Source organism: Sebastes umbrosus, chromosome 5 (assembly GCF_015220745.1).
Source record: "Sebastes umbrosus isolate fSebUmb1 chromosome 5, fSebUmb1.pri, whole genome shotgun sequence".
In the NCBI taxonomy this organism is placed as follows: Eukaryota; Metazoa; Chordata; class Actinopteri; order Perciformes; family Sebastidae; genus Sebastes; species Sebastes umbrosus.
The window spans coordinates 12952787-12965997 of record NC_051273.1 but is presented as its reverse complement, the minus strand read 5'-3'; the positions used below and the strand labels follow the sequence as shown (position 1 = coordinate 12965997).

The window sequence follows — 13211 nt, the reverse complement described above, 5'->3', positions numbered from 1 at the left end:
CAAAATGGGATTGTCAGTCAAGCAGACAGACTGACCAGCACTGTCATAACTGGTAAACTGAACTGTTTGTGTTAGAATCTACATTGTACTTGCAAGGTTAATAGTTTATATAATAAAAGATAGATACTTGACATCTGTGTATGAATACAATACTGCCACAAAGTATTGCGATACTATACTGTATTGATTTTTTACCTCACCCTTAATCCAAGCAGATTTGCCAGTCTGATAAGATGATGCGAAATCACAGGAGAACATTTTTTTCGATTTTTTTTGGAGGCATTTCCACTCTTTTTGATTGTTTTTTATGGTCTGTTCGTGTTTCCTGCATTTTGGATCAAGTCCCATTATCCCCCGGGTCCTTTTCAGATCGGGCTTTTGTTTTTTTTAATTAATTTATGCACACTGGGAGCAGGTTTTCCACAGGTTCATTTCAGATCCAAATTTTGGACCCATGAAGACATAAACCTGGGGACTAAATGCCAAATGGCCCTCGGTGGTGTCTGAATAGTTTTATATAGAACCGTCATTGCAGAGACTGATTTAGTAAAGTTGGTACAAATTTCCTAACAAACTTTCAGGGAGATAACATCTCCGATTGAATCTCTGTTATCCTTTAATACAAACACGTTCAGAAATCAAGTGGCTAACTGGGACTTACTTTACTGGACTCTCACTAGATTGGTTTGATCTTATCAGGCTATAGCTCTTTGCAAAAGATAGTGAGTCCATTGAGAACTGGCCTGATTCCCCTTTAGATCTCAGCAGCATCTACATTTGCCAAATACTGGCCTGTCTGCACTGATTTGACAGGAGAGCTCTGATAAACCGGGGCTACAGTACGGAGAAAGAAAACTCTGTGGCTTTCGTCGTGAAACAAAATGAACACTTTAATACTGCATTGTGCTTGGAGGCCATACACAGAGCTGGGTTTAAACAAATGAGACCACTTTTGGCTGTCATCCGCGAGCTGCTGTTCTGGCACGAGGGAGGAGTTTTTGTTTACGGGATGAATAAAAGAAACAAACAGCGTTCCTCGAGGTCCAACTAATCCTGGCTTTACATAAATTAAAAAGCTTGGGGAAATGTGTGGACAAGTGAAAGGAGTGCAAACATGCTCTGACTACCAAGTCAACAAACTGTGAGGAAACAAGAAAAGGTCTGCCTGCAGAAGTCAAGGACGGAGCAGTTCAACACTTCTGTGGGATGACGTAGAAAACAAAGTTTGTACATACAGTACAGATACAGATTTTTTGTCTAAAAATAGTCTTTGAATAATTACGAACTCAAGAAACATAGAGACAGAAATAAAGTTCCTGCCAAGATTTGGCTGAAGTGTTCATCAGAAGAGTCACTTTTTCACTCCAGCAAGGACAAGAGCTCATCAGTCTCTCCGGTCCCAAACCCTGTTGTCTTGTTCCTGCCAGCGTGACTGACAGCTGCGCTCCCGTTCCTGACAAATCGAAAGCTCGCCCCTGAACTAACCTCAACTTTTGGTTTGAATTCATGTTTACATCTGCATGGTAAAGACAGACTAACTTGCAATTTCAATTTGTTGAATGAAAGGAGGAAAGAAATAAGATACGATAAACTCCCTGATTTTGTTATAGAACCCTCAAATTGAAATTCAGCAACATAGAGCTGGGAGGAGACTTTTGGAGTGTGTGTGTGATATATGGATAAGAGGTATATGCGTGTAATAAAGAAAATAAAGGTAAAAGAAAAAGGAAGGAAACAAGTTTTTAAGGGATAAGTGTGTATGCATGAGTATGAATATAAATGAGAGATTAGATTCACACAGTTGTCTCTTGACATGAATAACAGGTGTGACTAATAGGGAATACTTAAAGGTGATACTAATATTCCTACACTGTGTTCACACTGAATGTGAAGAAAATGATCATCTTACTTTGTTCACACGCATTTGACCGCAAATAAACGACGCATTTATTAGCAGCAAACAGACAACAACTGTGACAGTTAGAGACGTACTGACGACATGCACCAACTCTCAGCTTGGACTAATTTTAAAACGTACCAGGAACCCCAGTTGTTGCTGGTGCCTTTGTACATTCACAGAGCTCTACAGCTTAGGGATCAGGATTTTTGTCTCAAGTTGAAACTTGGCTGGAGCCTTGATCCACGACTGTGATAGTCCCGATACTTAATACAACATAGTATTAATAGTAAATAAATCATTTGATAAATGAAATATATATATTTCTTATGAGAAGTATGTCAAAACAGACACACTGGAAGGAGGGGAGTGTTCTTATAGCAATTTATCCAGTGTAATAAATGAATAAATAAATAAATAACTGTCGCTAATGGCCACTAGTGGCAGCACTGAATGCAAAGTGTTCCCAGTTAGTGAGCAAGGGAGAAAATCTTCAATCTAACATGGTTAGTAGTTCAGATCATTAGTTCTGTAATGGTAGTCCAGACCATTAGTTCTGTAATGGTCACCCCACTTGTATCAAAGTAAATCATGTCGCTAAGATTGCCTTCCCTCTGGTGAGTTAAAATGTTTACCCTAACAACGCCTGAGTGGCTGATATGTTCAGAATCTCTGTGATAGCCAACTAAGGCTGTGATATGTAGTTTGACCAGATCAGGGCTACTCATGTTGTCTTCACCTCCGCCTACAGTGAATTTATCTTTCTTAATTTATCTGTTTGAGTCTTTCCTTTCTCTTCTATGCAATTGCAACTTTATTACACCAACACATTGGTGTAAGCCTTGTATGTATAACTGAGCACGTCTGACAGAGGTTAGTTTGCTACATGGTTATTCCTACAGGGTAGTTTGAAGGGAATGGACAGAAACAGGTAACAGGGGAGCAGATTAGTGCGTTACACCGCTATTTCATCTCCCAGACAGTCAGGAGTTCCCTGTCTGTTGAGGACATTTAGCAGCCTCAGCGTCTCCTCGTCCCTCCCCCAGCCAAAGAACTCCATCCCCTCCTCATCGTCCTCCCCCTCGTCCTCATTGTCGGTGCTGTCGTCTGTGTTCGACTCGTACTCCGAGGCGATACCTGACTCGCGAAACCTCGCCGCAAAGTCCAGGCAGCCCAGAGATTTGACGTCACAGGACAACATCTCCGCCGTGACCTCAGACACCTCTTGGCCTTTGCCCTCTTGCCTGTCGGCTTTGAGCAGCGGGGGAGGCGAGGGGAGTGGAGGCGGAGGCCCCGGGAGGAAACGGAAACACTCCAGTTTGAGAAGACACTTGTCCCTACCTAGGGGGCTTCCCAGAGTCCCATTGGAAGACGAGAAGGCGTTGCCGGTCCCGTCGGTGGAGCCCAGCGCTGGCAGGTTGAGGGCGGAGAAATCAGGTTTGGGCGTTGTGGGGTCGCAGAGCACAGGAGGTACTGTAGACCGGAAGGTGATCTCCAACAGACTGTCCTGAGATCCCACTGGAGAGAGGAGATGAGGGAGAAATGAGGGAAAGGGGAAGAAATGTGATGATGGAGCAAAGGGGAGGGAGAGACAAGGAATAAAGGACAGATTAAATATTTATACCACATTCAAAAGGTCCACTGTTCTTTGATTTAAATCTGTGAATTGTGCTGTCTAGCAGCTCCTTGAAAACTCTAACAAAATCAGTTACCAATAAATCAATTTGTATTGGGTCAGCAAGAAAAAAAAAAACATGTTTCAAAGCATTTCATCATTATCGGGGCTGCTTTGTGAAACATGTTTTGCTTTCTTCTTCACAGACCTGGAGCTCAAAAACAAAGAGAAAAATACATTAAAGGGATATTTTCAAATACTAACCCCTAGTAAACATGAAAGATAACTCTGAAAAGTTTGTAGTTCGCACCTTTGTGGAGGATGGCAGCTGTAGTCTGGTTCACAGCGGTTACAGTCACACAAAATCAGTAAGAACATCTATAAAAAATATCCATAGAAACTTCCTGCAGTATAATCTGCTTCCTCTCTGTTGTGCGACTGGAATTTAAAGTCTCGGAACAGCTTGGGTAAAATCTGCGGCACTGTTTTATCAGACACACACGGAGCGTGAAAGACTATAGTCAGGTGGAAACAGTGAGTGAGAAGGAAAAACTAATTAAAAGATGCATTGCAAAGTTAGTGGGGATTCAGACTGAAAGCAGCCCTGTGGGGGCTGTGTTGGCAGGGGCGTGTTGTTTAAGTTACCGGTGAGACAATGAAATATGATCCAGGCAGTCCAGCTGGAATAGCAGATTCATGTGTTTAATGGACGCAAAAATTGTTTGTGACACTCACAAACAGGATTTTACAACTCTGGAACATCATCTCAGAACTCAAAAACATATATTTTCAGAGTATTCCTTTAAGAGGCTTCAATGAACTGCACTAAAACCTCCTCCATGGGAACCCCACTTCTTCTCAGCTACAGCCAGACCAGATTTCATGCTGTCAAATTCTACTAAATGCTGTAAAAATGCTGTGAAATAGACCTTTCTCATGGTGGACATTGTGATAGCAGGAAAGAGACAGGTGTAACTAATAACATGAGAGAGGCAAAGTACTCCAGACTGCTTCTGTGGTAGTTCCTGCTACAGTAGGTGTCTCCAGAACCACATATTGCCTCGATGACACATACGCACAAGGTGAAAACAATACCAGCGTCGTTGTCACGGCTGATAATTAAAGGTGGCTCCGTTCCATCCGGGTATGTCAATATGCCGTGAGCCAGTGTGCACAAACTGACATAATAAAGATGAAAAGCAGCCATAATGGATGTTTTTAGTTGTGTACCTGTTAGGGCTGTCAAAGTAAACGCGATAATAACGTGTAACGCATTAACGCAACTTGCAATTTTTAGGTTGTAGTGGGCTCAACGGGCGGGCTTAAAGCTATTGTAAAGATGCTGCCACCATATGAAACTAAAAAAACTAAGGAATCCAATGGTACCAATCATGCCATACTAGCTTGTCCGGAAGGAAGCTAAATAACGTTCCAAACTTACGCAAAATTTAGCGAGGAAAAATTGGCATGGCCATTTTCAAAGGGGTCCCTTGACCTCTGACCTCAAGATATGTGAATGAAAATGGGTTTTATGGGTACCCACAAGTCTCCCCTTTACAGACATGCCCACTTTATGATAATCACAAGCAGTTTGGGGCAAATCATAGTCAAGTCTGTTGCCTGTTGGGCTTGAGTTTGACAGTTTATGATTTGAGCATATTTATGATGCTACATGCAGTACCTGAGAGGGTTTCTGGATAATAGTTGTCATTGTATTATGTTGCTAATTGATTTCCAATAATAAATATATACATACATTTGCATAAAGCAAGCATATTTGCCCACTCCCATGTTGATAAGTCTCCAAATCTCCATTTAAGGCACATTTTGAACGGATAAAAAATGTGTGATTAATTTGCGATTAATCACGATTAATCACGATTAACTATGGACAATCATGCGATTAATTAAATATTTTAATCGATTGACAGCCCTAATACCTGTGCAGGGTCTAGTGCATAAAAATGTTTGACCATATTTTGCATCCATATAACAGTTCTCCTAACCTTGGGCAAAATGAGGTGCGTTTAAAATGCCCAACGTACAGAGGTGGCAATGAGACAATACTTTCCCCTCTGAATTTCTGAAATGTTGGTTGATAAGATAGCAAGGTTGCTTCTCGCAGGGTGACGATTGGAGGGCAGGCTGGACTGCGATAGCGCAGAGAAGACGGTCTCTCTCTGAATAGTTGAACACGCCTAACAATGTGTGAAGGTGTGGGTAGAGAGACCGAGAAGACAGAGGGGGTCGTGGACGATAGAACAGCGACCAGAATGTGTGTGGTGCATGATAAACAGAGCGGCGAAGGGAGCCCAGACTCATACTGCTACTCAGAAGCTTTAATGTGGGAATTTCCATTTAGAAGCCTGTCTATGTCTGCTATACCATCACTCTGTCTGCTGTCTGTAGGAGTGTACACAGAGCTTCTCTCTCAGAATGTAGGTCATGGTTAGTATGGCAAACAGTGTTTATTTCATTGTGTTGTCACAGCAACTCGTGCGTACTTTTCTGTGGGATACAATTTTCTACTTATAGTTGACTCAGTCAAGGTTTATCAATATTGTTGCCTAGGACGATTTGCTCTGAAGCACGAATCTCTCATTTTGTTAAATGCCTGTTGCCTCAACTCCTCTCTCCTGCCTCCTTTGCATGAATCTCAGGTGGGATGGATTAAGACGCGAGGAGAGGAAGCGAGGAAAGGAATCGAGGACGTACAAACGTCAAACTGTCTCTCTAACATGCTACTTTGTCTCGTTTCCTTTGTTTCCAGGATATTGCTAAATGACTTCTAAACATTATGACATAGAAATTTACGATTTCTTTCTCATGCACTTACTTGAGTGAAAAATATCTTGACGTATCCCACAATTGTCTATTATGATGTGTACAATGATGCACAGCTTGATCCAAAGGCAGAATAACATTTTCTATTGTTAAAATAACACATTGAGAGGACAGCGCTGTCTTGGCAGAGCTGTGTGCTAAGTTCTTCTCGACTTCTCGTTAATAGAATTTAACTGAGAATAAATTAAGATTGTTTTGACACATTTATTTTGCACGAAATAACCGAAATATCCTTTTAAGTGAATAATTGATGGGCTGTTGATCGCTTATGCACATATAATTAATGTTGGACATCTTCTTGCTAACTTGTCTTTTTACTTTCCTGCGTCAAAAAAATTAGATCAGGACAGCTAAAGGTGATGGAAGGGATGAGGTGTTGCTGTTGTTACATTTCCTACCGGCTGCCAGTAGAGGCTGATATGCGTCACAAATAACAAAATTCAAGTCACTTCATATAAAAATGTGTGCTTTGCCGTCAGTGTCACCACACACATGTGTCTATTTCTCTGCAGCTGTATATTAAACTCTAGCATGCAGTGCGTGTGTGCACGAGTCTCTTGTGTGATCCACTCACTGGAGTTTGGTCCAGACATCTTGGTCTCCAGCTCCTGGATCTGTTTAACCAGCAGGGAGATGTGCTGCAGCAGGTCTTTGTTTTGCAGCAGGAGCTGGTGGACTCGAGCCTGGGCCTCCAGCCGAGCCGTGGCCTCCGCACTCAGCTGGTCTTTCAGCAGGTGGACCTGCACAGGAGGAGGTGAGTCAAGACGGACAGATAGAGGAGGAGAGAGGAAGAAGAGAGGAACAGATGCTCAGTGCCGTGTATACAAACATTTCCCCCAGGTCAACACTTACAAAATCAGCACTACTACCTCTTATCTGAATTCCCCCAAACACACAGATACACCACACACCGCTCCACTTGAACAACACTCAAACTGTGTTGACGCTTCAAATATAATTTGCTTGTCAGTGAAAGGGTTGACAGGGGGGGGTCTTTAGGAGATTCATTTGAGATGCAGCTCAGCACTGCGTCAAGTTGTTCTAGTCATAAATAAAAAGAAGAATCAATGAATTAATGAATTCAGATAAATTGTGAAAGGGCTTAGAACATTATGATATAAGTTTGTGTTGGCCATTACCATGCTCCATTATGTCTCATAAGTTGTCACAGCAATTTTTGGGTTGACGACATTTATTATACAGATTTGGTGTTAAGTTTAACCATTTTTTTTTACCAATCAAGAATTGATCAAAATGATTTATAATCCCTCCAAACTACAACATTAAGACAAAACACCTCGAGGAACACCATAGAAAAAGCCCTGCATTGATTTGGTATCAAATACCTTTGACATTTGGAGATTTCAGCAATAATTGCATTTTTCGGAGATTGGATGGCGAGCACTTCTGTTCTGGAAACTGCTAAGAAACCCCCTTATTGTCAATATACCTGGGAAAGCCATCCATCTTCTGAATGCCCGAGGTCTGTAGTTTGTGGTTGTCAAGTTTCATGAGGCTGTGATTATCCTAGAAGTCACCACAGGTCATTTTATACAGTGAGGTCATGTATGCTGAAATATTCCACATAAGATTATTTTTAGAATAGGCAAAAATAACTGATTTATACTGCATGCAAAGAACTGCATGTTTTTTGCCCCAAACTGCATGTGATTATCATAAAGTGGACATGTCTGTAAAGGGGAGACTCGTGGGTACCCATAGAACCCATTTTCATTCACATATCTTGAGGTCAAAAATCAAGGAACCCCTTTGAAAATGGCCACGCTGGTTTTTCCCTCGCCAAAATTTTGCCTAACTTTGGAGCGTTATTTAGCCTCCTTCCCAACAAGCTAAGATGATATGGTTGGTACCAATTCCTTAAGTCGTCTAGTTTCATATGATACCAGTATCTTCTAGCTTTAAGACTGAGACAGCCTCTTAAAGACAGTAATATTGGTCGGGATCGCTGGCGATCCCGCGGGTCTCATAGGGAACTTAATGAGATGTTGCCAAATTCTATCAAATTGAGGGCTAAATATAAGATGTTGAGTCATTCAGCCACGTGTGTTAGGGCAGTATAATTTCTAATGAGGGAATACTGTAGGAAAGAAAATGTTTCTGAGCTGAAGTAAGATTCACCGGAGACAAGCCGATAATTATAAGCAAAGAATCTCATTCTATACTAGAGGTAATGTACCCCACTAGACCCCTAGGAGTAAGTTTTTATTAATTCGTGCCCTCAAGTTAGTAACTCGTTCCCTCGAGCTACTTCATAGTGCACTTCCTCCAATCATTCCTGACAGTCCACGCATTGCTGATGTACGGAACCCCTCTAGATGATGTACTTCGGTAAAGTTGGAAAGATATTGACAGATTAAAACTTCCTGGATCAATAACTCATAAACGAAATGTTGAGGCTGTGAGACGAGTGGTCAGGGACCGTCAACAAAGTGCAACTCCGAAAAGAGATGCTATAGAAATATTCAATAACTTCAGTATAATACAGGGTAGTAGCACCATAAATACTTCACACATCAATGATCTCCTCGTGGTTGTACTACAACATTTAATTTGGAGAAATATGATTTTGCATAATTCTTTTGAATTTTTAATGGAAAAAATATTCAATAACTTCAGTATTATGCAGTTTAGTACCACCAAAATCACTTCACATGTCAATGGTCTCTTCCTGATTATACTTATTAAACTCCTTAAGACATTTAAGTGGAACTCCACTTTATAAAAGTGAAGTTATTGAATATTTTTCCCATTAAAAATTCACCAAAATTATGCAAAAGCATAAAACATTATCTTTCAGGCAATATGGGCAAATTGCTATTGCAAAAGCTTTTTTTTTCTTTTTTTTTTAACAAATGTAGCCATTATTTAGGCCTTCACCTTGTAACTATTGATCAGGAAATAAGAGGCTTCAGGATCTGGCTGACTCAGCTCAGCGGATGGCAGTGATTGATCAATCGTACTGTATTTTTGACTGCGTGGTAATTAATCAATGCAATGCTGTAGAAAAAACAGAAAAGTGTTTTTCTATTTGGAAGCAAACAGATCAATCTGTGACAATTCGGGTGGGGATGTGTGAAAAAAACCACAAGGCAACATAACCACAACACAAGCACAGCTGCTGGTTGTGCGCGGGGCTGAAGTTTGATAATCAATAGCTGGACACGTTTCATGTACAGCATCGAGTTGAAGAAGTTTAAAGTTAGATACTGACCAGCTGACTAGATATCATCTAGAAATAGAAACTCAAAATCAAACAATGAGATGATTGTTTTTGATATTTGATCTCTCTCCATTACGTACACAGACAGATCCAAGGTACTGAAAAAAACATGAGCGATAGATATTAGATCTCTGTAATTTCTGTGGCTTTATATCCGTCTATTGAACTTTTATTACAAGCGTAGCAGAGCTCTCCAGTGGCTACTCTGATCCTCGTGTAACTTTAATGCCACAGTCTGCTGTGGTCTTTAAGATTAAAGCACGGACTCCATTTCAATTTAAGACTGAAAGGCTAAAACTTCTATAACACTCTGAATCATTTATATAAGAGGGGAGTGAGGGAAGGGAAAGAAGGCACCGTTCACTCAGTACACACACACACCGCAGTTTGTGTAGCAGCAATGACTCCCCATTTTTACTTCAAAGTACTCTCCGAATCAAATGTTAGTGGCCCCACCTCCCACCTCACTCAGACAGCCATCCGCTGTCTTGGGCACATAATTGCTTTTAACAATTTCAAAGGAGAAATCCTCAAGATTTCAAATCACAAGAATGGCTCAGAAGAGGCCAAGTGTGTTGAAGGAACCCACTTACTAATGACTTTCTGTCAGGAAAGGCTGCGTGGCTCTCAATAGTTTGATGAACCCTGGAGTTTGAACATGGTCCAGCAGGACTTCAAATGTCAGCTGTCTAATAGGCAAAGAGGTTCTGAAGGAAAGAGTGTCAAACATGCTTTTATTCACTGATACTACATGCATGCTGAATAGTAAGAATCCAGAGGTGCTCTTTGCTGTTGACATAAAAGGACTTAACTAACTTTTTTTCGTAATGGCTTCTTGTCAGAAAAAAACATTTCTGCTCTGTTGTGAACATATAAATGGCTTAATCAGAGTGCGCCTGAACGGGTGGCCATAAAATGTCTATAGGAAGGCAGCTGGTGTGAAGGTCCGACAAGAGCAGCAGAGTATTTTCAAAGCGCCGTGAATCACAGGGCCTGGTGTGGAGGTACAAGTCATTGAAACCTGTAATGACTCCCTGGTTTCTCATTTCAGCTTGATGTGGTTACCGTGGTAGCACGGTTCTCTTCGCTCTTGACGTCAGCGGCGACACATATCAAAGGAAAAACTACAAAACACACTGTAATTGAACATTTGAAACACTGATGAAAACGCTACAGAGTCAGTATTTCATGAGCAGTCTGAAAATCAATTCCAAACGCCGAGGGAGTGTTAACTCCAGATGTTTACTACAGTATGCAGTTTTATTTAGTTGTAATAACTAGACTGTGTTGCTGTTCCAATATGTACTGTATCTTATAATGTAGCATAATGTAGCGTTGATTGGTTAGTACATATTATATGTCCTGCTTGTCTGCAATGTTGTTTTATATGTATTAGGACTGTCAATCAATTAAAATATTTAATCTTAATTGATCGCATGATTGTCCATAGTTAATTGCAATTAATCGTAAGTTAATCACACATTTTTACCAACAATGGCCCTAATACAGCGTCATATATTTCTCATTGACCTCGCGATAATGCTTTTTAATTTAAGGATTCAATCTATTAATCATTTTGCCAGTAAAATGTCATGAGATAATGAAAATGCCCATCAATTCACATCTAATCATTTTCAACAGACTAATCGATTAATCGACAAATTGTTTCAGAATTACAGTTGATTAAGATTACTCTCCAAGCCTTGAAATCAAAATACATATGAATGTATAGGACCTGAATTTCAGGTATCCATCAATATCAGTAGTATTGAACTGAATATGAAGAAAGGGTCATTTTATGGAGAGTAACTTTTTCTTCTGATTTCTGTTTTTAAAACAATCACAATCTACGCTTTTTTATGATCCTCCCATGTTTTCCTTTCTCTCAATGTCATCTCCTCCCTCATTGCCTCCCCTCGTTCTCTTTAGACATAAAGACTGTTTTCAGCATTTTTCTAAGATGAAATCTCATCAGTTCCTCCCCACCCTAATAAGGAGCCAGTGAGGCGGAGAAACGCAAGATGGAGTCAAAATTCACAGCCTCCGTCCCAAGGCCTCCATAACGCCTCCACCTCACATCCACTAGCCAGACAGAAAAACCCAGTCTGTCGAGGAAGATGGTCATCTACTTCCATTATCCTTGCACTTAGCAACAAATAGAGGTGATTCCAGATCGTGTTGGGGCCAAGCCGCCTCTGCAGAAGTCATTTGTAAAGACTGACACCCCGATGATGACTTTGGTGGTGTAATTTACAGCTGACGAGGCCCCATTGAGCTATGGAGGAGTGCAGCTTGACGTTGACATATGCTGCCCTGCTGACACTTCTAATAGCGCTCCGGCGTGGTTCATACTGAGGCCTTGGGACCAAGTGTCACATCTGTCCTGTTGCTGTCCAGCTAAATGTCTCTCACTGAGCTGCACTGAATGGTAAAAGGACACTGAACAACCCCATGTATAAACATTAGTGCACAAAGCCAGATAAGCAAAATAAGCAAAGAAAAAACAACTTGTCTTTTAAAAGTCAGACCTTGACTCTGTCATCTGGATATCTGATCAGAAAGTGCACGACGTCTCATTGTGATGCAGCAGCACAAGGTTACATTTGGTTGTATTCTGCACATGGACAGAACCAGTTTCTGTGGAAACAAGAGGCTGGTCTTACAGATAAATATAAAAACGGAATGAAAAATTGATAAGATGTGAGATGATAAGCTTTAAATCATTACAGCTGGATTTCTCTGGCTGTTTCCTTTTGCCCACTAGTACATCTAGTTTATCTGCCCATGTGTGTCTCCACCTCATTTTCTTTTTATGGCTCCACCTGATCACTTAATTCACAAGTAAATAACATATTCAATGGGGATATTTATTAGGATTGTCTGTGAGAGATCCTAGACCTGAACTCACTCTAGATCAACCTTTTGATTCATAAATCAAATGACAAAATACATAGTTTGTCCATGCCCTCTAGAATTACACATAGCAGCGTTTTCTGATCTGATGCACCTATCGGCACACATCTGTCTGCATCTTCCAAAACCTAAATGGATATGGTTTGGTTAGGTTTAGGTACAAAAACAACTTTATTCTTACATTATTATTTATTTTTGTTAGTTTTAATTGGTGACTTTTTTCCTTGTATGTGTATTATTGTCTTTTTGAATGTACATATTTGTCTTAATTCTTGCTCTGTGAAGGGCTTTGTAACTCTGGCTTTGAAAAGTGCTCTACAACAAAAGTTATTTCAATTCATACACTACACTTTTTGGGGACCATGATCAACGTTAAACAAAGCAGAGCACCAACACTGAATGTTTGTGGTGGGTGCTATAATATAAATATAATATAATAATGCTGCTATAACTTCATTTCCCACATTATCTAATTCATTTTCCATGGAGGTGTACATCAGTGCTGCAACAGATTGGTATCAAGACCAACACAATTTAATTCTACATCTTAAGATTACAGTGCAAAATGCACAGAAAGGAAGAATGAACACGCTCAAGACGAATGTCAGGCAGTATGACAATCAACTAGAAACAAAAATGTTGATATTCCTTTTAAAACTTAAAAAGAGAAGATCCAAAACGTCTTACTAAAAGTAGAACCC

At 40.5% G+C, this 13211-nt stretch overlaps 1 protein-coding gene across 3 annotated transcripts in view; it reads right to left on the bottom strand.

The window, feature by feature from the left end:
* Positions 1–13211, bottom strand: part of LOC119488051 (carboxyl-terminal PDZ ligand of neuronal nitric oxide synthase protein-like) — a 202695-nt gene that overhangs the window by 30556 nt on the left and 158928 nt on the right. For all 3 annotated transcript variants that reach the window (XM_037769218.1, XM_037769219.1, XM_037769220.1), the window contains 2 exons: positions 6931–7096; positions 3239–3415 (listed from right to left, as the gene is read on the bottom strand). In XM_037769218.1, the coding sequence (XP_037625146.1) occupies positions 3239–3415; positions 6931–7096 (343 nt within the window). The remainder of the gene's footprint in view (positions 1–3238; positions 3416–6930; positions 7097–13211) is intronic.